We start from the raw sequence: 23,778 nt of genomic DNA on the forward strand, positions 1-23,778 counted from the left end.
TATTCCATAAAAGGAGGGAGGGAAGGATGAGAGGGAGGGCCAGAGGCTTTTAAATCGTTTGGCTACCCTTTTTGGTTCTTGATGAAAATAACCCTACCTTAATCGTGGAATTACTGCAAATGCCACTTGAAGTGGTTATTGAGGACTCGAGAAGAGGATGGCACTTTTGGGAGGTTTTAGGAGAAAGATGGGGTAATCTATTCTCGATCCTGGGTCAACGGCTCTGTAGTCGTCCAAGGGCCCTTGGCAGCGCCGTACAGAGAAAGAAAGAGGAGAGGGAGAGAGAAAGAGGAGGTAAGGGAGATGGGATGACGTGCCGAGACTGGTGCCGGAGAAATTATTACATGGACCAGGTCCAGTGGACCAGTCCCATGGCCCTCTCGGTAGATCTGCAACGGTACTACATATGATTTCATACTTGAACTGATCGAAACAGACCATTTCAATCCTGAAGCATTTGTACGGTGGATAACAGGTGTCCCTCGTCCGGCCACCAAGGTCGTGGCCCCCGGAGAACTTGAACTCCATTCAAATTGTCCCAATTCGAAATGCGTAAACGTCCATTAAATCAAAGAACCGCATGCTCCACATCCGGATGGCTATGTATGAATATACTTTTCTTTCATCAGTACTGAGATGACGCTGGGGTGATGTACTTATATATGAATGGCTAGTAAAATTTTTTACGAGTTCGAAAGAGCACGCAGATACTTGCAACCAGCATCGAACATTCTCTAATGAAAAATGAGCTCAATGAGAACTGCTATATGGATGGGGTTCTGCCTCTCCCCCCCCCCCCCCCCCCCCCCCCCCCCCCCCCCCCCCCCCATCACATACCACGTCCTTCATCCTTAAATGGTTTAAATACTGAGAGCAAAGATAATGTAGCGAGAGTGACCGGTCCGCTTAACCTGGACCATCTAATAATTAGATGGCTCGGAGACCCTGCCCCTGTGAGTGGCCGGTCGTGGCGTTGGCGCCTCAATCCACGTCATTCATTTCCTCCAATAAGAGATTGCAACGTAGACACAGGCCCCACCAAGTGACCCCACATGGCAGTTAAAACGTGGCTTCGGTGTTCAAAAATTCGTGAAGTGGTCTTGGATTGTTGCGGTTTTAGTTGAATCGTTTTTATCTAATATTGTACATGGTCAGAGTCCAAGATCGGGAATCATTAGACAATTATCAGAGTACACAACCTTTCTCTAATCCATGACATCTCTGTCCTTTGTCACGGAGATTGCTTTATACCTTGATATAATGAATTTTTTATTTTATTGAGAAAGAAAGAGAAAACTAATAGTATAATTATTTTAGGACAGCTTCATGTTCTCATAAGCATTTATATCAACCTTTATATAATAATAATGTGTTGCATTGTATACGTAACTAACAATCATGACCATTCTTATATCATAAGATGATCATGATGCAAACAAAATTGTATTGCACCCTCTACGATACATCAAGCTCCGTATATTACAGTCATCCCACAATATACGAAAGCCGATCTAGATTGTCGACTCAAACTCATAATAATTTATCCACCAAAAGATCTTAATTGAATTTATAACTATTTGAAAGTCATGGTATTATAATTTTAGCATAACATTGTATGTGAGAAATCTATTTCTTCATATTCACTTTTTTTCCTTACAATATTTTTATTATGTATAATAGTTGATAAAGATTTTAGTACAAGAGTAAATGGTGAGATTGATTGAGATATGATCCCAAGTTTTTTTTTGGTCCAAAAACATTCATGTTCTATTGTTATTACATAGTCATCATTGATAACATTTATGGATAATTATGTTTTACATACTAAGAAATGTAGTAGGAGTATCATCATTTCAAGGTTCAAATCCTAAATTTTTTCTAATTTAAGAATAGCACCGGCTAAATAAGCTAAGGCTTGTTCGTGCGTAAATAGTTAATTTATTCTTTGAAAAAATGAAGAGAAGTTATATGCCCGAAAACTAAATATGAATATTTCTATAATTATGCATATTTACTGCAATTTGCTAGACCTTGCATAAGAGATCCAGCAATTTCTTTTGTATTCCTTGAAAACATGGTGTATGTTGCATCTCTCTCCCTCTCTTGCTAATAAAGTCATAGAACAAACCATGTCCTAGAAATGTGTTTGTGTGTGTATGTATGTATATTTATATGTATGTATGTGTATATATAAAGTATGTATGTACAAGGAACTTATGGTCCTTAAAAACCGAACCGTGACATGACAGGCCTTTTAAAGTTTGGTTAGTTTTAACCGCACGGATTGGAGCGAGCTCAAGTTTAGCATGTCATGATAAGCATATCTTTATAACTTCCTTAGCAGTTCCCATCTTTTAAATTAGCATGGATGAATTTACTAAATTAAAGTACATGCACCATGACCCAAAGTAATTCATATTCATATGATGATCATAAAGAAATATGCTTCAGCTCAAACACCTATCAAAAGAAAGCTCCATCATCGCGTGTCATGAGGGGATTGTCGTTTTATACCACAAACCCCATAACCCACCTATCACGCCAATGCCTCGATGCTGCATGACATGCAAATAGTGCAAATTAAACTTCTCTTTCATCCTTCAAGAAAATCACATACTGATCTTTTTGGTGACTAAAGGGAGTGCAGCTTGATAACTTTGAGAAAAATAGTGAAAAGGAAAAATGGAAAGAGTTGATTTAATAACAACTAATTCAATCATATCTATAAGGTCACTGTTGCGGGATTTTCACCCTGGCAACAGCCCGCACACCGGCTGAGCAGGAAAAGCGGCTGCATCCCTTCCGAGGTATTGTCCGCTCTAGGCCCCGCGGGCGCGGAGCTCGCACGGAGTGCGCACCCACCTGCAGGCGCGGAGCTCGTACAGGGGGCTTGGGCATCCCTCACGATTTTGTCCCACAAAAAGGCCTTCGTGAGGAAAGGTTTTAGGCCTCCTCATTATAAGGCACAGACCTTTCCGCTGATTAGCCGATGTGGGACTAAAGTTCGGAACCCCATCCCACAACACAGCCCTCCAGCAGGAAGGTCTGTGCGTGGCCCGGGCCCTCCTTCTAGCGCCATCTGTTGCGGGATTTTCCCCCCGGCAACAGTCCACACACCGGCCGAGCAGGGAAAGCGGCTGCGTCCCTCCCGAGGTATTATCCGCTATGGGCCCCGCGGCCGCGGAGCTCGCACGGGGTGCGCACCCACCTGCAGGCGCGGAGCTCGTACAGGGGGCTTAGGCGTCCCCTCACGGTTTTGTCCCACAAAAGGGCCCTCGTGAGGAAAGGTTTTAGGGCTCCTCATTATAAGGCACAGACCTTTCCGCTGATTAGCTGATGTGGGACTAAAGTTCGGAACCCATCCCATAACAATTACAAACTTAGACAATGCATGTAGATTGCCTAGAAGATATCCACTACATTTGTCTATGACCTACCATAAGGTCATTTTATTACTACATACATACATACATATATATATATATATATATATATATATATATATATATATATACACACACATTTACATATACAATTCTATATGTATAGATGTGTGAGTTATTAAAAACAGCAATGCAGCTTGAGAAAGAGAGAGAGAGAGAGAGGGGGATGATTTAATAACAATTAATTCAGATCCATTATACGACCTGGAACTTGCACAATATAGGTGACTGAGAGAAGGATATGCATCACCTTCGCCGATAATGATAGGACTATAGCATATTGATGTAAGTCGAGCATTAGTTTTTCTTTCATTTCTTGGTCGCCACATAAAAGATCATATTGGTCCTAGGCCTCTTTGCTGGAAAGGCACAGCCTCAAAACCGTACATAGAGCTTCTGCCTCATACAGCTCCTCCTCCCGAGGTAGGAATAGGCCCAGCCTAAGTTTGTATGGTTAGGATTATTGTACACGATCTTAGTTGAGCATTCAATTGGAGACAGCAACCCAGATTCATCAGGGAAGTGCGTCTCCGGCCCCAACTAACCTAGTATGTCTCTGTCTCAAACTTCTGGTTCATCCACTTTAATTCCAACCTGCTGGCGGAGTCCGACACTGCGGCAGATGGCCTTTTATGGCATTCAGCAATGTGGATTAGGTGTAAACATGGCCTACCACTTACTGGATTACAAGGTGACAGTATCCAACCAACTTTGGACCCTGTGCATATATATATATGATTTATTATTTGAAAGATGTGTTCGAACATGTTGATGTATTCCCCCTACTTTTTATCTCTTAGGAAAAGTTTTAAAAAATATACCACCAGAATATTTATATAGTTCACTGCGATACTCCAAAATGATAAAAAGAATACTGTTGCTGAAAAATAGACCTGAGGGCGACCATGAGCCGAGGAGGAGGAGCTTCTACTGCGGTGCGGTGGCGGACGGTTGTCTCCGGCGGACCTGCAAAAAGCTTTTGACCGGAGGTTCCGGTGAAGGTCCTCCGATGCTTAAGTTAGAGAGGGGCTTTGGAGATAACGGAGATAATGGAGAGATATTTTCTGGCCAGGGGAGAAGATCCTTCCCCTAGAGCTTCCCCTCCTTTTTCTAGGAGGGAGTGTAGTGGTTACTCGCAATCAGGTATGATTGCGCAAATCTTGGTTTAAATGAGTTACCTTAAACGGGCCAAGATTTCGGGCTAGCTGGCGATCGGTTGAGATTGCGTGAATTCAAATATTGACAGCCATTGAGGCGAAAAATGCGGGATTTGATCCCGCATATGGAGGATTTGACAAACCTTTCCCTAGGTGGACCGGCTTGACTATTGGTGGAGTTAAGGTCGACTTGAGGTCAATAGGGCATTGCTCAGCCAAGACCATGCGTGCCGAGGTCGTTCTCGTCGAAGTCATTCTTGTCAAGGCCGTGCTTGCCGAGGCCATTCTTCTTGAGATTATGCTTGCCGTTGGATTCAAGTGCTTTAATTCTTCTTGAAAAGTGGTCCACTTTTCCCCCCCATCAAATACGATATTAGTATGTAAAAGCTAATACATCTCTTAATCAATTTTATGTTAGCTGATGAAATAAAGGTTGGTGCATGTGTGACCGTTGGTATATCATCAATCAGGGTACATAATTGTACATATAATATCATTTTTTCATTGTGTGGAAGTTAGGGTGTCTTTCTTTCCCCGTGATGATAAGATAATTAATAGACATGATCAGATGCAGGTGTTTTTTTTTCTGAACATGATATTCTAAGAGGGCTGGGTTCTAGTTGAGCTGGAGAGATTGGAGAAATCAATTCAAATTTGGTAGGTTCAAGTATGTGTAGCTCTCTAATTGCTCAAAGAGTCTGCAGCCTTCTATATGGTGCTAGGTCAAATGTGGATTCAACTGCTCCACATGGATGAGGCATTCATATCATCTATTTTCAAACTTCTTGTTAGAGTTGGAATTAGCAAAGCAATAGTCAAAATGATTGGCTTCCATGGCATTGACCAACCCAACCGGATCAGCCTTGCAGTCCATGGAACCTAGAGAAGGGAAGGTGGTGTTGTTATCTTATTTTTTCGTCAGAGACAATGATCGCAGGAAGAATAATTGTGCATTAGGTTCTTTATCATGGTACAATAGTAGCTTGTGGGATCAGCTTGTGTGACAATTGATCTATAGATACTGGTGACTGTTAAAGAGGAGCGATAGCATCAATATAAGCTTAATAATTCAAGTCTTGTTAGTCTGTGTTGTTGTGTGTCAAGCTGCAAATCAGAGATATGGATGTAAAAATCTCATGCACTAAATATATAGTCTGTTTGTAGAGTGAAGGCATTTCCGACGCCTTCAAGACGAGCAATTTGTTTCCTGATGATGAAGCATAAGGTCGCTTCTAAATGGCAACCTTGTGGTCTCTGGATGTGGGATCCCAAGCCTCACTTGTTGGAGTTTTAAAATAATAATAATAATTTTAAAAAAATAAATATATCAGTTTTATCTTCTAAATTTTAGTTGTTTAAAAAATTTAAAACTTTTATCTTTTTCTTCATATGCTTCTTTCAAAAGAGTTAACTCTTTTGAGAAGAAAATTGGTTCCGATTTTCATAAAGATGCGATATTTCTGAAACATCGCATGGAAATGCTGCATCGTATCGGTCACCGGACATAGTCTATAAATAGGCTCTGACTTCAATATTTTGAATAACTCAATCCAAATTACTATTTTACTTCTTAAGATGAAATAGAGAATTCTTCATTTCTTTTTTTTTTTCTCTTCTTTTAAACCTCTTTCAAAGGTTCCCTTTTTTTTTCTTTCTTTTTCAGAGTTCAAAGAACAGACATCGGACTAACTCAAGTGCATGATCGTCCATCTGCCGTTCCTTGGTGTGCCAATATTAGCATGAGTCATCAAGTATTGCAATCTCAAAATCCAAGAGAGATGATACCTTGAGTACTCCAAAGAGAATGCAAAGGTGAGAGATTGAAGGACACATGGAGAAATATTCAAAGGTTGGGAGAAGTAATGCAGTTCTCTCTTTGATGAATGTTTATTTGAAGTAAAACACAATTAACTTGTTACTTGGGCTAGTAAGCTAACAGTATGAACAGGAACCACCTATGTCCAAGCCCACTTAATGACCAGGTTTCGGCCTACGGGTTGGTCCAGCCCATCATGCAAGCTCCGCTATTCGGACTATTTCCCCTCCATTATTCTTTCCCTTTCTGGCTTTCTTTTCTATTTTTGTCCCCTTTATTTTTTTTCTTTATTATTTTTCCACTTAGCACCTTCGCCTCAAGATCATGCGCAAGGCCAAGGAAAACTTAATTCCGTTACCAATCTCTTCGTTCCTTTTTTTTTGAATTATTTGGGTTGTTTTAGATGAATTTTGGTTGCTACCTTATTTATCTTGAAAATTACTTCCTTCTTCGCCACACTTCTACTTCTGATTATATCGTCAATTCGAAAGCCGAATTCCTAATAAATCGTAGAAATTACTTATTTTTCAGTGAACAGACTAATACACTAGAAATTCTTGCCACATATTTGCAGACGAGGAAATCCAAGTACGTAAGGCACTAATGGAGTGCGTTCGAGCTTATTTGGATGAGGATAAGGGGCAGAGAAAGTGAAGGATACTGCGATTTCTCTAAGCTCACATCAGCTCACATCAGTTACTAAAAACCATAATAATTTCATTAAATGAAAAACAACTACATTGTTAACTAAATCAACTTCCAGCTGCTAATAAAGAATCTTGATTTCCTTTTTTTCCCCTACCTCTAAAATGATTGTTGACACCCTCTTTTGTTAGAAGATCCATTGGTGGCAGAAAGTATTTGCATGGCAAAGCTTCAACTCTCCAGAGCAGTTTAACTCTGGAAATCCTTTGCTGCTTATGAATGCATGCAGGTCAGCAGTGAGCTTGTAGTTGTCTTTAATGCTCCATCTGGCCGTGTGATATGCTGTTAATCTGATAAGTGTGTCAGCTGCAGCCTTCTTGTGAACTCTCACTCTCTCTGAATGAGGTTTCATTTGGTTTTATTTGTGTTGAAGAAGAGTCTCTCTACCTCATTGTGTTGTGATCTTAGCATTTTTCTGCATTTCCTTTATCACACTTACTGAGTGGTAATCAGTCTGTACACCCCCTTTTTTTCTGCTTTGAATTGCATGCTTTCTCCTGCCAACACAGTATGCGAGTTGTAAATTTCATAGGAGATTGTTGTGCCAATTTATGGGGATTTGATCAGTAATGCCATTTTTTGAAAAAAAACAGTTAGTTTTGGATCATAGTGACCTTTTCGTCTGGATAATATCTTTATGACCTGATGGAGCAAATCCTAATAACCTTCTCTCATTCCAATACAGCTTATATCATATTCTACTTGGACTGCAAAAGATCTTCAAACTCTGATAATGGAAGACCAGATTGACCAGATAGAAGTGAAGAGTATCTGCTAAAAAGATGCTTAATAGGAACAAACTCAATTGCTGGATTAAGATTAGAAGAGAGATAAGATTCTAGGAGACTGCAACAATATTCTAACATTTTTGGTTTTTCGAATGCCTTAAAGTTTTTCCACTATACTGATCTCACTCTAGAGACAAGTTACAACCTACGAAAAGCATTGGCCATTATTCTAATTGTTTTTGTAATTGCATTTTTTAGAAATATCAATGAACTCCCAATTGGTACAAAAAAACCAAAATCCAAGCCAGCAATAGGTATATCTCCTAGGGATGAGTGTGCTTGGTTAAGAGAAACTTCTATGGCTTGAATAACGATTTGCCAGCCAACCAGTATCGGTGGGTTGGGGGTCCACTCCCTGATCGAGCGACGGAAAGCCCTCGCGACCAGATTGGCGGCCAGGTTCCTTCTGGAGCTGGAGAGTTTCTAGGGCTCTCTCATAAGAGCCCAGTACGAAGATCCAGCCGACCAGCAGTCTTCCACGCTAACCGAAGTGGTTCCTTTATCTAGAGAGAGATTTATATCTGTGCCCCGACTGTCCTTTCGGTGATGAGGTGGAAGATTGGAGATGGACGGGTGTTCAACGTCTTGGAGAACAGATGATTGTCTGAGGTATCACTGTGTGGATGGCCCACCTTGATCGACCCCAGGTGGCTGGAGGGGCGTAGAATTTGCGATATGTTTGTACCAGGAGAGCGAAAATGGATAAAGGTCTCGTCCAATGAAAATTTGAGGAGCAATTGTACAAGCGGTCATGTCACTGCCGATTCCCATGGGGGAGGCTATGGATAGGAGGGTCTGGAGGGAGACTAGAAGGTCAAAGGTGAAAGTCTGGGACTTACTCAGGTTGGTTAGGAGGATTCCGACTTGACGGTTTGATGGGAGCTGGATCTGGAGGTTGCGTATCCACTCCCGAGTGGCCCTGTTCGTCTGTAAGGTGACGTGGGGGCGTCTGCCTAGTAGAGGCATGCTGGCTCAACGTAGAGTGCGGACTCCCTCAATTTGTGTGGTCTGTCCAAAAGTGGAGGAGTCCATTTTCTATGTCCTCATTGGATGTTCAGGGGCTGGTCAGATTTGGGGATACGCTTTGGCCTCCCCGACCTGCGGCAGGAGTGGTCGTCGATCGAGAACTTCTTTGGCTTCCTGCAAACTTCCTTATGGAGGTCCAACATTGAGAAGTTGGAGATCAGTGCTGCCTATCTGGCCTACCATTGTAGGCAAGATAGGACTGCTCAGGTTTTTGAGGACAACAGAGTGCATCCGAGGGTCGTGGTAGACATAGCCTTACTTCATGTGGCAAGGTCATTGACACTATTGTATTGTCATCACTTGGGACGGCTAGAAACATCTAGGACTCCATTCTACCATTGCATTGACTAGGATCGTATTTGTCTCTTAGGAGTCCCCATTCCTTGGTTTTCTCAGGTGAACATTGACGATAGTGTCGGCGAGGGAAGTAGTGGAGTCGTAAGATTCGTCATCAGAGACTACAATGCCAGACTGGTGGCGGCTAGAGGCTGATGGATCTTCGATACTTCGACCGTCAGTGCCGAGCTTAGAGCCGCATGGGAGGGCACCACCTATGCGAGGCGTGTTCTGAGTGCAGATCGCATCCTCCTCGAGGGAGACTCGGTTACAATGATCGAGTGGGTTCAAGGTCGATGCTACGCTACCAGCGGGGTGCCATTGCTTCACGACATATGCAGACTTTTGGAAAAGTGTGACTCCATTCGGGCCATACATATCTGTAGAAAGGCAAATAGTGCAGCTGATTGGGTTGCCTCCTATACGGCTTATCATTCCGGTGGTTTTATCTGGAAGGACCACGTGTCTGCTCCTTTTTCTCCGTGCGATCTTCTTTTTTTTAATCTTGTTGGCTGCACCCATACCTGTCATGTGTAAGGCACCGTTGTACCCAAAAAAAAACAGTCCCCACTATCCCTCTCTCACTCTATGTTTTTGTGTGAGATAACTCTAGACTACCTCAACTTCTCATGTGAGATCTTTAACTGTCCACCAAATCCTTCTACCTATCTCAATTGTCAATATGATTCCTATGGTGCTAAAATATTTTTCGGATAGTATTTTCGCTTGGTGAGCTACCCAATCATGAGCTGCCCAGTCATGGATAGTTATCCCATCATCCATCTCAAAGATATAAAGAGCCACATTAGATGCATGCCAAACGCTATGTTTGTAAGGATGAGTGACGGTCTTATATATATCTCCAAAATAAATGACGTGGTAGCTATTCAGGATTCTAAAGCTCTGTACGATGCAAAACACACACCATAGAGAATCCCGACTTAGAAAAATTATGCGACACTATTGTTGCCGTCCAAATCCCGATCAATGGATCAGAGGCATCCATTCTGAGCTATGCTCTGGTAGTCTGCGGCACGTCTGCTATCCTGTATACCAGAGAAAGAAAAGGTCCACTGGATTGGCTTGGACTGGATCCTCTAATGCGTAAGTTGGAGAGGGGTTTGGAGGAACAACAAGAGGATGAGCAAGAAGGCTAGAGAAAAATAATTGAGAAAAGAGTTCGATATCTCCTATCAGCGTTGGACCTTCTTTTAAAGAGGAAGAGTTCTTCTTGCAATGGATTCAGGCTCTTGAGCCCTTGATTCACTTAGAGGAGATCTGCGCTTCCCTTATCTGCACTATAGCCCAAAAATTTGAATTCAAATTAAAATGAAACTAAACCCTCCTATGCCACGCATCATCTCTTAATTAGTTAACATATTTTAGCCACATCATCCATGTATTCTGAATATAGTCCTTGACCCTGCCTCCTCATGCGTACTCAATGTTACAATGTTGCCCAATCTCTCTTGTTCTATTACAATACCTCTTTAGAGAGAACCCTTTTTTATTCATAATTTTTGAGAAAATCTTTTCTTTCGCGCTCAAAGAGGGGAGAAAAGGGAACTAAATTTGGGAGTCCTATTACCACCTAGTATAAATTTAATGGTCGTTGGATCACAGTAATCCTTTCTGCCTCGCATCAACATGTGGTCAATTCCACATTTTAACTAGATGTCCAAATTTGGATGTTCAACCACTTATCCTTCATTACCTTTTTTTTCATTAAAAAGAAACAAAAGACGTACATTAAGTGAAAGTAAGCTTATCAATTTTTTTTCTAGGGGGAGGAATTTATTTTTTTTGGAGGGGTTAATTAGGTGGAGGACCACAACCATTTACACTTCCTCATTTATGGATTTGCATTCAACATCGATCTAGAGCTTCTTAAAATATATTTGGATTTTTTTTTTTTAGATTGGAGAGAAAGTTTGACAGCAGAGGAGAGAGAGAAAATGTAAGGGTGCATTTGGTTTGTGATCGAAATTGAAATTAGAATCAAAATGGACGGGTCAATGGTTTTATTCTCCGATGCATTTAGTTCATGAATAGAGTAGGATTTGAATACCAGAGTCCAAATTTGGTTTCAGAGGATTAGGACATTTTTATTCTTCCTTGAAAAAAAAATGGAATTGAAATTGTTCCAACCAAATAGTTAAAATAGAAGCCACTCATTTCTATTCCTACTTCAAAGTCTAATTTCTCCTAATCAAATATGCCCTAATAGAATTAGACCACAACCAAATTCTGCGGACCATAATGTAACAGTCATGTATATGAAGTCGCACTTAGTTAGGCATGATGATATGATGGGGACATCTGTGCCCCAGTTAGATATGATTATTTGAACCTTAAATTTTTGTGTCTATGATAAAAGATTTAATTATGCCGTTTAGCTGAGTCAAGTCTTTTGACTCACAAAAGATTATAATATATAGATTAGCAAGTCCTAACAATTTCTCCCCCTCTTTCTTCTTCTTGTAGGAAATTGAAATGGGAGAGATTTCAGCTGCGTCTAATGAAGTCTTGAGAGTTCCTATCAGTGACTTGTTCATCCTCACTTTGATTTTCAACAGGGTTATCTCTTCTTTAAAAAAATTGAAGGAAAAAAAAAACGAATATTAAAGAAGTTTATGATACAAATGCACATAATTCGAGTCTGGGCCATGCCGGGTCCACGTGGGCTGTGGGCCCACAAGATGAAGCAAATCTCTTTTCGTCGGCGTCGGCGTCACCTCATCCAAAAAACGTCACCGTGTGCGCACGAAAGGCATTAAAAGCCCATCGGATGAAGGACAAAACCGTCATTTTGTTCTCCAGATATTTTCTCAGATACTAATCTCGTCACGTGCTACGGAGCCCACAAAACAAGTAACCTCGGGACGAGCTAACGTGACCCTGCTCAATCCCCGGTCGAGCCACAAGTGATACGACTCGTCTAAATCGGAATCACTCCGCGAATATTGCTTAACCTGAAATCCGGTACGCGTACCGGCGGTTACCCAAGCCCAAAAGATAAGAGCGCGTGAGCAAAAGAGGAAGGTTGTAGGGTTACTGATTAAGGTAAGGTTACCGTCTGTGCTGCCGCTCTATAAATATGGGGTTTGGGGACCTAGGGTTTCTCGTGCGCTCTCAGAGGTGGGTTGGAATTTCCTCCCCCTCTTTCCCCTTTCGTCGTCCTTTTCTTAGGGTTAGGGTTTCCGTTCCTTTCTTTCTTCGATGGCGGCTATCGACGTTGAATACCGCTGCTTTGTCGGCGGGCTCGCCTGGGCGACGGATGACGCCTCCCTCGAGAGGGCTTTCAGCCAATTCGGGGAGATCATCGAATCCAAGGTCTGGATCCCTCGATCCAACCCACAAGGATGCCTTGCTGACCTATTTCTCGTTTTTTTTTTTTTTTTTTTTTTTTTGCTTTTCTTGATGTCAGATCTGATGGTTTTCGGTGCAGATCATCAACGATCGGGAGACGGGGAGGTCGAGGGGCTTCGGATTCGTGACGTTCAGGAGCGAGCAGGCGATGAGGGACGCCATCGAGGGGATGAACGGGCAGACCCTAGACGGGAGGAACATCACCGTCAACGAGGCCCAGTCCCGGGGCAGTGGCGGCGGTTTCCGCAGCGGCGGAGGAGGTTACGGCGGCGGAGGTTACGGCGGAGGAGGTCGCCGTGAGGGTGGCGGCGGGTACAGCCGCGGAGGCGGTGGCTACGGCCGTGACCGTGACCGTGGTTACGGCGGGTCCCGTTTCTCGAGGAACGGCGCAGGGGACGGGGACTGGCGGAACTAAGGCTTCTCGGCCTGCCGCGCGGTCCGAGAGGGCTGGGCTTAAAGAGACGGTGGTGTCTCTCGTCCTATCTATCAGTTTGAAAGTGTTATGATGTTATGGTTTTTTGTTTGATGTCGTCGTTATCGTCTGTTTAGGTTTCCGTTCCGTTTGGTTATGAGAGAGAGAGAGTTGTTGGATGCTTAAAAACTTTAAAATTAGAGAGATCTGAGGGAGCAGAGAAATGGGTGTAGTGGATGTGGTTTCTATTCCTTTGTTCTTAATGGATGCTTTATCTTTCTGGGCTTGATTGGTATCTTGTGATGCATGCGTTTGTGTTTTGTTTCTAACGGTGATTATGATATCGGTTTTTGAATCTTTTAAGCTTTAAGTAGTATTTAGGTGTTGCGGTAAGGATCTCAATGAGAAGGGAAGAATGATGAAAATATAATTAGAAATATAGCCAGGAAGGCGACGAACATGGCTGGTTAAGCAATTCTCAATGAGAAGGGATGGATAAAAATATAGAGAAGGTGATGGAAATGATACACGACCGGGGAAGCGAAAATGGTCGCATGCGAAGCCTTTTCACGGAATGCTCAAATGTTTACTTCCTGGACTACGAACAACCTGAGAAGGAACTCCTACCTTTCGCAGAAAATGCTCCCACGTTCCCCCACAGGAGATAAAGATCTCGCGCACGCTCTGACGGATATCGATCTGGCGACCAGCTTGCGAGCCGGAATTACCAAGCCTGTCCGTGTACATTTGCACCCTGGAGATGATGGCATAACCAGGATCCGTCAGTAATCCATTTCTAATCAAAGATTCTTATCAGTCCTGCTTCATAATTTCATTGTTGTTCAATCCAATTCGAACACAGGCAACCAAACTCTTTCAACAAGTTCCAGCCACGCGCTTCGTGGTGCCAGGCAATCACAAAATGATTACTGTGAACAATACGAGATCCAACCATGGGCCAGCACAACAATGGCAAAGTAATCAACGTTACATCATATACCCATAGCTATATACCAAGGAAAAGTATCTAAATTGGAACTTGGCAGTGAGTAGGAACAAGGAAAACAAACTGTCATCTGGTAATATTCAACAAAGCATGGAAGCAAGTTGCCTGAATCTACTAGTACTTTGAGAATGTCATCACCCTAGCAGTTGGATATAGAGAAACAAGATATCAGACGTAAACAACTTCCAGAGCTTCCAGATTCTTATTGCGACACGGTTGTCTGAAGGGGCAAAAAACTTTCGACTTCTTTAGCTTCTGCAGTCCTTTCTGCAACAACTTTGGACATTCCAAACATCTGCAACAAAGAACCCAGTGGAATTTTGAATAAATGCATAATTAATAGTCCCACTTGTCCTTTCTCAAAATAAATAAACAAATAAAACAGTCCTACTTAACATGAATGTAGAAGTTTATTTTTTTGTTGCGAGTTACCTTTTGAACGGTCTTCTTAAAGCAGGTTTTGTGCTCATCCATGGAAGCATGAATAAACTCATCAATATGATCTCTCAGATCTTGCAAAAAAGTGGCATCCTCTGATTTCTTCTTTCGGCATGAAGTCATTGCTGGATTGACTGTGGCAGATGGATGTTGGTTTTCGGAGTGAGCTTTTTCCGGCTCCATCCTGAAAATGTGGAACTAGTTGATTTGTTCTGCACATGTTCAAATGTAACCATGATGCTCATAGCCTTAATTGCGAGGGACAGACAAAAGTCCATCAGAAATCAAGCACTAGTGCATCAAATTTGCCTCCGCTAAATAAACAGGATCAGTCGCTAAACATAAAAAAAAAAGGGTCCAAACCTTTCTGTTACAGCTAAGTCTCTTTGTATCAAGGTTCGTCATATGGATACCAGACCCTGTACCGGTGCCACACCAGCATAATGCCGATACGGTATGATACGCAGTACGCTTGGCATACCGATACGCCATCGGTACCCAACTAGTTCGGTACGGTACAGCATACTATGCCTTGTATGCGTAGCCAGTATTCGATTAAACTGGCTTCATAATATCTAAGCAAATTTCAGACAAGAAAGTCCACAAATTTGACATGAAAGCTCATAATATTCTCCAGAACTAAAAGCCAGTGGAACAGTATCATGAATGTCCTCACAAAATTTAGTGTGGTCCCACTATCCATTTAATGAACAGTTCTTTTACAATCGATAGATAAGAAACCATTTTTGGACTAGACAGCTACATGACATTTCACGTACATGGTGTCACAAACTTTCTTTGTTGAGCATCTTTCAGAGGAATAAAACTGAACTTAAGATAACTAAATCTCAATTACCCTATGACTACGGGCAAAAACAAAATCTCGAAACTTGGATTTGATCACTTACCACATTGAATTCCATTGTTGACAACAAGAGTTAGGGTACAAACTACAAAGAAAAGCCCTTATTCCTTATCCCATCTCACTTCAATTGCAACAATATGAGGTCTATGCAACAAAGAAAAAGGCCCCGAGACTTCAATATTAAATGTTTCACATGAAAGGAGCTATATTCGACCTTACATAGTTAAAAAGTAATCAAGTTCAAGCCAGCATATCCAAGTTCCTCTCCAAAATAGCCAGGTCAGGGGAAGATTCTAGGCCAAGCATATTTAAAAAAATCCTTTTTGTTCAACAGTTCGAAATCTCATGTCTTCATTTTTGATCCATCTTCCAACCTGTGCGTCCCCTAAGCTCTCCCATTTGTGACCTTCAAAACTCTCCCCTAAAGGTCATTATCCTACATCCCAAACTTCCACATGTTTAAAGATCCACATACCATCTTGTCAAACTTATATAACAAGTCAAGTTCATATACAAGTAAACAACTGAATAGTATGGAACACCTGCCACTATGTTATCAGATGCTTAAGGTTCAGCCAGACTGCACATACGCATGGCATCTATAAAATGTTCCTCTGAACACCAATGACCAACATCAAAAGAATAAAAATTGTCTCAAGTCATCTTTGATCAAAATCAAATGAGCCATGTAGACTTAGCTGATCAAATTCAAATGACTTATACTAAAATAAAAGAAAATCATTTAAGCATACATCAGAACAAAGAAAACACAAGAAAAAAGGTCAGGAGTAGAGAAGGAGTTAGTTTTAAAAATTCCATTTCTGTCTACCATCCAATACCCAAGTATTTCAATTCCCAGCATTTTGACTCATGTTATATAACCAGTTCTGCTGCTATCTGATGAAATTACCATTCAAGTATCAATTATGTCAACAGTTACCTAACACACCAATGGTGCATCTCTCATTGATCTTAACTTCTCCAACACAAATTAAGTCATCCAGACGCAATCTCCAGACTTCATCCAACAGAAACTACTTCTGAAAACAAATGTCTAAAATAAACATTACTGCTCAAATAAAATCCACACAAGTCACCTATATTCTCTATCTGGTTGTTCAATTTCAACCTTTATTCTGTACAGGCGTACAGCGACATTGTTGATGCAGCTCAATGACATCCATGGATCACTGGATGCTCCAGTGGAGTTGGACCCTCGTGTAGAGACCAAAAAAAGAGGGGCCTGCTTTGTCAAACTACGAAAGTCTTATATTCTCCCTCTCTCTCGATTAGGAAGGGCTGATCCCTATCTTCTACCGCCCCCCTTGCCCAAGTCGCAAGGGGTGATATCATCAGAGCAAGCACTCAGGTGGTTTCTCGCTTTAGTAGACAGTAGTAGCAGAAAATAGAGAGGGGAAAAAAAAATGGACAAGTGAAGGTGCCGACAATCAGCCCCAAAACAAGTATTTCCCCCCTAAAGATGAATTTTTTTCTACCAATTCTTCCATTCATGAATTCCTTTCCCAAGTAGATTGGAGGAAGCCACCTAAAACCCAACAAAGAAGGGTATCTCGACTCCTCATATATAGAAGAATCCAATAAAGTGGTAAAATCAATTGCCAGTATTTTTTTTATGGGCATACGATCAAATTCACAACCCATGAGAAAAGGCCAAGGGGATCAAGGTGCCAAATTTTTTTCTTTTTTTTCTTCGATCTTCATATTTTCATAAACAGCTAAAGAAATTAAGCTTGCTGAAGGCAGGAATAAATGATCATACAATTTCGATTCGAAATAATATTGCATACAACGAATAGAAAACATCCGAACAAAATTCTAAAACCACAAAACGCACAACCATTCGAAAGAACCCTAACTTTCCATGAGGGAAAACTAAAGCCTCGAAACCCCAAACCTACGGTTCGATCAATATGAAATTCCAAGAAAAAAAAGCATAAAATTTAAAAGAATCAAGAAAGAAAAGATGAAGGGTGGGCACGCACATGGAAGAGCGAAGAGGGTCGACGAACTTTCGAGAGCGGGGGGGCTTGGGAGCGCCGGGCCTTTACATCTACATCTAAAAGCGCGAGCGCGACCCCATGGCTTAAAACATTGAAAATGGCTTATCTAATTACTATTTTGCCACTACCTTAGCCGCCTTAAATTCAGTAGTATTTTCTTCCTCCTGCTGAAAAGAAATGCCAAATATTTTGGGTCTGGATCTGAAGTTTTTGCAATTCTGATGGCTGATGGATTAAGATGGTTACTATGAGAAAATATAAATATCGCACAGTTAATATTAACGCATGCCGGCTGTTTTCACTGTTGCAATAAAACATGAATGGCCTTTTTTTTTTTTGTTGATACAGTGGAAGATCAGAGACCACAAATAAAATAAAAAAAATAAATGAATAGAAAAAAATTAAGAGTATTTGGTTAGGAGAAATTGAAGCCTGAAATAGAAATAGAAACAAGTGGCTCCTATTCTAACCGTTTGGTTAAAGAAAGTTTTACGCTCATTCTAATTTTAAAAAAAAATGGGAATGTCCTAACCAACTATTCGATATATATAAATTCTCGTATCTAATTAAATGTACTTAATTTCTATAAGAAATAGGTTGGATGTTTGTCCTTAATAAACTTATAGCTTGTATGGAGTGATATGTAGTTATAGGACACCTTTGATGAGTTTGTCTTTGCAGCTATGGGAGGCGGATTATTTCCATGGGTTCTTGCTAAGCTATGATCAACATTTGATTTGAGTGCCTTAGGGACCCGACTTGACACCGACCGGCGGATAGTCCCGCACAGCAAACTCCGCAAGTTGGTATTCGTCTACGAGAAACACACTCTATGTCTTTTCAGGCTTCTCAGTGTAAGAAAGTCTCAAAAAATTATTCCATCCAACGTCTTCTTCTCTAGATCCGAAAATAGTAGTATGTACTGAATATTCTGCCCAAGCCAAAGAGTTTATTGTGAAAAGTCTCGACAAAGTGGGGCCTAAGAAGCTGAACTGGCTTGAAAATGATGCACTCTTGTATCCTCGCTGGAAAGCGTACTCCTCTTTCTTTGTTTTATTAGAAAGCTTGATTGGCAAAAGCTACTGTCTTGAGAGAACCAAGTATCCTTCTATAATGGAAATATTTTTTCACATAATTGCTAATGTTTCGAAATCAAGGTTCAATCTCTACAATCCCATTGATTTATGTTCAACCATAGATTCAAGAGTCATCCATCTGATATTAGGTATACCTTAATTTAATATTTTTATTTTTATCACAAATAAGTGGAGAGTTGTAAGAGTATTTTAATTAAAAAAAGCCAATAGTTTGACGGTCGGGACCAACCAAAGGCTAATTTCCAATGGGTGCCTTTTGTTTTCAAAATCTTGGATTTTGGGAATCCAAGGGATGGGTCTTGACGAGTGCCTTGGCACTTTGAGACGCTACGGCGGCCTTTTTCGTTTGTCTCGTTTATTTGAGTTTTTGAACTAAATAATATTGTATTAAAATATATAACTATTAAATAAACAATTACTATTTAGATCTTTCTATTGAATGATCCTACTACAAGCGATAGGTTCAAGTTACACCTAATCTAACTTTTTTTAGAGTTACATTTTTTTAAAAAAAATTAAATGACGGAGATTTCACATTAATAATTCAAATTATTGTATATGATTTACTTTTTTTAAAAACACTTTAATATCAAAAATTGTATAATTTAGAACCTCATTAGCTACACATCAAATGGTCAAAATTGATCAATTTAAATAATGAAAAAATTGACCATTGATGCATAAGCAGCCATTGGTTTGTGTTATAATTTATGAAGTGGATGAGGGTTAATAAATCGGTACATCGGTCGCCGTATTTCTTGCGCGACGGCTATTAGCCTATTACCAGCTACCGTCCGCTCACGTGCGTTCTTTCTCCATTCTCTCTACCCTAACTCTGCATTTCCCGGGTCGCTTCCTTTCTTCCTCCGTCCTCCACAACTTGCGACCGAACGACCCTCCTTCCGGCCGCCGCCAACTTCGCTGCCCTCTCCCGTATCACCTCTTCTCTCGAGGTAAGCTTCCCATCTGATTTTGGATACATCTTTTAGTTTCTCGTTCAGAAAAAAAATATCTTCGATCTAGTTTTCTTTTATTATATATATTGCCTTTACTTTTGTTGATGGAATGGAAACTCTTTTTGATGAGATACGAGCATGTATCCTAGTTGTCTTAGCTATTTCAAAAAGATTATTTATGAGACAGTTGGTACCATAGTGATTGTTTCCCTTGCAAATTCGTTACGACTCCAATCACATACTAATGCCTTTGCGATGTAGAAGCACTGTTCAGATTAGAGATAGTTGGAATATTTTTTTTTACATAATTCTCTAGGCAAAAAAAAAAAAATCTAATTCTCTAGGGGTTGATATGGTGCAAATGATAAGGGTGTTACTTTAGATGATCATTTGCTATGTTTCTCATCTAAAATTTTGATGATTCTTCATTATTATAGTTTTGGTCAATAATCATTTCAAGGCCATATATCAATTGATGCCTGTTGTTACTTATTAGAGATTTCAGTTTGACTGCAATGTAAAGATGGTAATCGCATCAAATTCATTAAGATCATGAACTTATTACATCCATGTAGGGTCAGGAACATCAAACAAAAGATAGGAACAAAAACAGAAAACTGTGGAAGAGAGTAAATAGAATTGGGAGCTAACAGCAGATAAGGGAAGGGCTGAAAAACACATTTAGTATAGGCCATGTATGTATTCGACGCCTTCATCACCTCGATATCCATCGAAGGTCCTTGTTTTTAAGGAATGAAATCCATGAAGAAACAAGAATCCACATGTCTCTCCAGAGATCATCTCTACTCTTATTAACAACCTTAAACTCTCGCCCATTTCTTTTGAGACATACACTTACACTCCTGAGCAAAGCTGCAGCAGCCATGTTCCAGACCCCTCTCATCTTGCTGCTGACATTGCAGTCCCTCCATTTTGACCTTTAGTTTCCATTATCGGGAGTTGGTACAGGTGCAAGGAAGCAGATATTTTAGACACACTCTTAATAAGGAATATGTAAGAAGTAGATGCGGGTTCAAGATTCCGTGAAGGTTTTGAAGCGAGTGCATTACCAGGTAAATGATTCCAGCTACTAAGATCTGACCAACTGGTATATACATTCAATCCCCTAAGGTTAAGATTCTATGCTCCGACTCTGAGGAGTTCTTTCCGCAACAAAAAGAGTGACACTTGAAAAGGATTTGGTCTGCTGTCTCATCTTGTGCATCACAGAATTCACGTCTTGGATTGAAAATTGAGATTTTTTAACTTGAGGTTATCCTTCATAGCAACTTGATTTCTTGTTAGTGCCCAAACGAAAATCTTGACCTTCAGCAGGGATGAGATACTTTTGATATAATACATCAAATTTTTGTTGTTATGTTTTATCATTTTAGTTATTATGCTTTTAAAAAAAAAATCAATTTTGACTTAAACTAGTTTCTGTATCATGATTGCGGAATTCATTTGATTTGCTTAAAGCAGATAAGTTGTGGTCATGTTGAATGAGACAAGTGGTGGTTAATAGTTTATTGCCTGTTTTTTCTCTCAAGGGCATGCAATAGAAGTCAGTCGGCTACTCATGTTGTTTTAAATTTATGTCCTTTTGGAGAGTTGAGCTCAGAAATCCTTGGTCATGGTAGTGCTAAAAATAGCTTGTAACCTCTGGTTTCTTCTGTCAAAAGTTGTTGTCGAAATCCTCTATGAAAGCCCTGCAGAACATGTAGCAAACTGGTGTTATTTTATACCCATGACTTTAGCCTCAGATGGACTCATTGATTTTTCTTGACAGGCAAGATGGAGGCCAAATTCTTTCGGTTTCTAAAGATTGTGGGAGTTGGGTTTAGAGCAAGAACTGAATCAGAAGGCCACCGGTTGTTTTTGAAATTGGGCTACAGTCATGAAGTAGAGTTTGCTGTTCCTCCTGCTGTTCGTGCTTTCTGCTTTAAACCCAATATAATTTGTTGTACTGGGATAGACAAACAAAGGGTACACCAGTTTGCAGGTGCTGTTCGTAGCTGTAAGCCTCCTGAAGTCTACAAAGGCAAGGGAATTCTGTACATCGATGAAGTAGTAAAGAAGAAGCAAGGAAAGAAGTCAAAGTGAAAGCGGAAAGAAAGGAATTACCTTTCTTGTAAGCTTATGCTGCTGAGTAGCACCACCATGGATCAAACCATGTCAGGGACAAGGATGGAAGATCGCTGGTGCATGAACTACTTGTTATGACATTAAAATCCTTGAATTTGATTTCCTGAAAAATCATCCAGGGTGATCCTTTTGGTGGGTCAACATATCTAATTCCTGTTTGTTCTTTTGAGTTCCTTTCCATGATATGTTTCTCAAGGTTCTGCTCCTGTAAATTGTGGTAGTTCAGTATGAAGAAAGGGTTACCACCTTCTTGGTCCATGGCGAACCTTCATGGTGATCAATGAATGAAACATTTTGGACTGCCAGCCACACCAAAAGTCATAAGGTGGAGCAATAAGTTTGCGTTAGCAGCGCAGCTTGGTGTTGTGTATTTTCTCCTTTCATGCTTCTGGGGCCGTGACAGCAGCAGGTTTAGTTGGTGTTAACAACAATAAGCTTATTGTTGGTGGTAACAATAAGTTTAGTAACAATAAGTTTAGTTGGCCTCCACCCACAGAACTCCTCAGTAAACTACATGACAGCAGGTGCAAACCTTACCAAGCTGATCTTTTTTCTGTGATAAGGGCCGTGATATTCATCAAGTGAACAGCTCCAAAACCTGAAATACACCCATGATGGTCGCAAATAATGAAAGCCTACTCCACAACACCCTTTATGAGTCATATTCTCTCTCTGTTATGGCACCAATCCTTGGCAAAGCTCTCACAACAAAATCAAAGATTCTTGCAAACAGGTGCTGCAAAGTTGCATTGACCACCATCTATCAGAACATATTGATCTTTGCGAGAAAATATCAACCACTATCTAATCTAGGAACAATCTGATCACCATTCTGACATCTTTTGACATGTCTATGGCTATTAAGCATTAACCACTTAGGCCCCATTTGGTAAAGTTGTCGGTAGTAGAGCTTTGTGAAATAGAACTTTTTGAAGTAGAACTTTTATTAAACTATTTGCTGTTTAGTAACTATATTTTTAAAGTGTTGTGAAACTTTAATACGTGTTTGGTAAATAAACTGAGAAAGTACTTTTGGTATGACCATAAAGAACATTTGCATAGTATTATACAACAGGGCATAATAAAATATAATATGTATTAATACATAAATATATGATATTGTATAATATTATTGTATTGTAATATAATATTTTATAATATAGCAATATAATATTGTATACTATAGCATAATAATATAACATAATTTGATATTATATAACATAACATATCAATGTATTATGATATAATGTAATATAATATTATATTTACAGTATAATACAATAATAAAGATATAAAATATTATAATTGTTATCATTATATATTAATATTTTATTAATATAATATTTTTAGGAACTAATTTTTGAGTTTCTTGTTTTCTTTGTTGGGATATTTTTTGTAATTATAATATTTTAACATGAGTATTTTAGTTCAAAAAGAAAATTTTATAAATCAAAATAGCTTTCCGATGCATGTTAAAAGTGTTTTTTCAAAGAAAAATTTTGGAGCTTCTTTAGCTTTTTGGTAAAGCTAAAACAGCTTTTCGATTTTTTTTATCACACCTCTATTCCATCCAATAGTATTTTTGGAGGGTCAAAAAGTGCTTTATGGCCCATCAAATGCTCTGCCAAATGAAACTTAGTCTGCTAAAGTAACATAATTAAGATCGTTGGCTATTAAGCATTAACCACTTGTCGGCGCAACTACCAGTGGGCACCAATATGTGTCAGCGGCAATGCCTATTTTCCTAGCTCATTTTAAGATTACTACGAGGATTTTTTGCCTTATACTTACTGAAGTTTATAATGAAATTAATAAAAATAGACTCGGAAAATCACAAGGTCACCCATTCAATTAGTTTTGAAGTATTAGGAAACTAAAAAAAATATTTTTTATTAATTTTCTAAATTTTTAAAATATAAAAAATGGTATGGCTAATTATTTTTAAAAATATAAATATGATGGTGGTGGTGGAAGTGGTAGTAGTGGCGGCGAAGATAATATTTGATGAAGATGATGGCAATAATGGTAAGGATAATAGTGATAGTGGTGAGGATGGTGATAGTGGCAACTATAATGCTAAAAGTTGAGATGTTGGCAATATGGCAAAGTGACAACAATGACAATAGTGACTGGGGGGTAGTGCCTTTATTAATTATGTTATAGGCAACACCTTTCAAATTACAGCCAAGGTAGTAGTT

General features: G+C 39.9%; 3 protein-coding genes across 4 annotated transcripts; 2 read left to right on the plus strand and 1 right to left on the minus strand.

The window, feature by feature from the left end:
- The first annotated feature begins 12,375 nt into the window (after positions 1-12,375).
- On the plus strand, positions 12,376-13,347 carry LOC103704248 (glycine-rich RNA-binding protein GRP2A). The gene is made up of 2 exons (XM_008787465.4): positions 12,376-12,604; positions 12,720-13,347. The coding sequence occupies exons 1-2, from the start codon at positions 12,491-12,493 to the stop codon at positions 13,053-13,055; spliced, it is 450 nt and encodes a 149-aa protein (XP_008785687.1). The 5' UTR covers positions 12,376-12,490; the 3' UTR covers positions 13,056-13,347.
- A 651-nt stretch (positions 13,348-13,998) lies between these two features.
- LOC103704247 lies at positions 13,999-17,490 on the minus strand. Of its 2 annotated transcripts, none has more exons than XM_008787462.4 (3): positions 17,365-17,465; positions 14,491-14,680; positions 13,999-14,353 (listed from the first exon to the last, which is right to left on the minus strand). In XM_008787462.4, coding segments are annotated over exons 1-3 (285 nt in total). In that variant the 5' UTR covers positions 17,367-17,465; the 3' UTR covers positions 13,999-14,260. The 2 variants fall into 2 exon arrangements, with proteins under 2 accessions (XP_008785684.1, XP_008785685.1); XM_008787463.4 differs by having other exon boundaries at positions 14,009-14,353; positions 14,491-14,708; positions 17,365-17,490.
- A 1,770-nt stretch (positions 17,491-19,260) lies between these two features.
- LOC108511183 (60S ribosomal protein L6, mitochondrial-like) lies at positions 19,261-21,836 on the plus strand. The gene is made up of 2 exons (XM_017842062.3): positions 19,261-19,432; positions 21,225-21,836. The coding sequence occupies exon 2, from the start codon at positions 21,230-21,232 to the stop codon at positions 21,536-21,538; it is 309 nt and encodes a 102-aa protein (XP_017697551.1). The 5' UTR covers positions 19,261-19,432; positions 21,225-21,229; the 3' UTR covers positions 21,539-21,836.
- Positions 21,837-23,778: the final 1,942 nt, after the last annotated feature.

Source organism: Phoenix dactylifera, chromosome 15 (assembly GCF_009389715.1).
Source record: "Phoenix dactylifera cultivar Barhee BC4 chromosome 15, palm_55x_up_171113_PBpolish2nd_filt_p, whole genome shotgun sequence".
NCBI classification, from domain to species: Eukaryota; Viridiplantae; Streptophyta; class Magnoliopsida; order Arecales; family Arecaceae; genus Phoenix; species Phoenix dactylifera.

Coding starts and splice junctions, on each gene's coding strand:
- LOC103704248 (XM_008787465.4), top strand. CDS start 12,491: ATGGCGGCTATCGACGTTGAATACCGCTGCTTTGTCGGCGGGCTCGCC. Junction 12,605..12,719: donor GGGAGATCATCGAATCCAAG/GTCTGGATCCCT, acceptor TTTTCGGTGCAG/ATCATCAACGATCGGGAGAC.
- LOC103704247 (XM_008787462.4), bottom strand. Junction 14,354..14,490: donor TTAAGAAGACCGTTCAAAAG/GTAACTCGCAAC, acceptor TCTTTGTTGCAG/ATGTTTGGAATGTCCAAAGT.
- LOC108511183 (XM_017842062.3), top strand. CDS start 21,230: ATGGAGGCCAAATTCTTTCGGTTTCTAAAGATTGTGGGAGTTGGGTTT.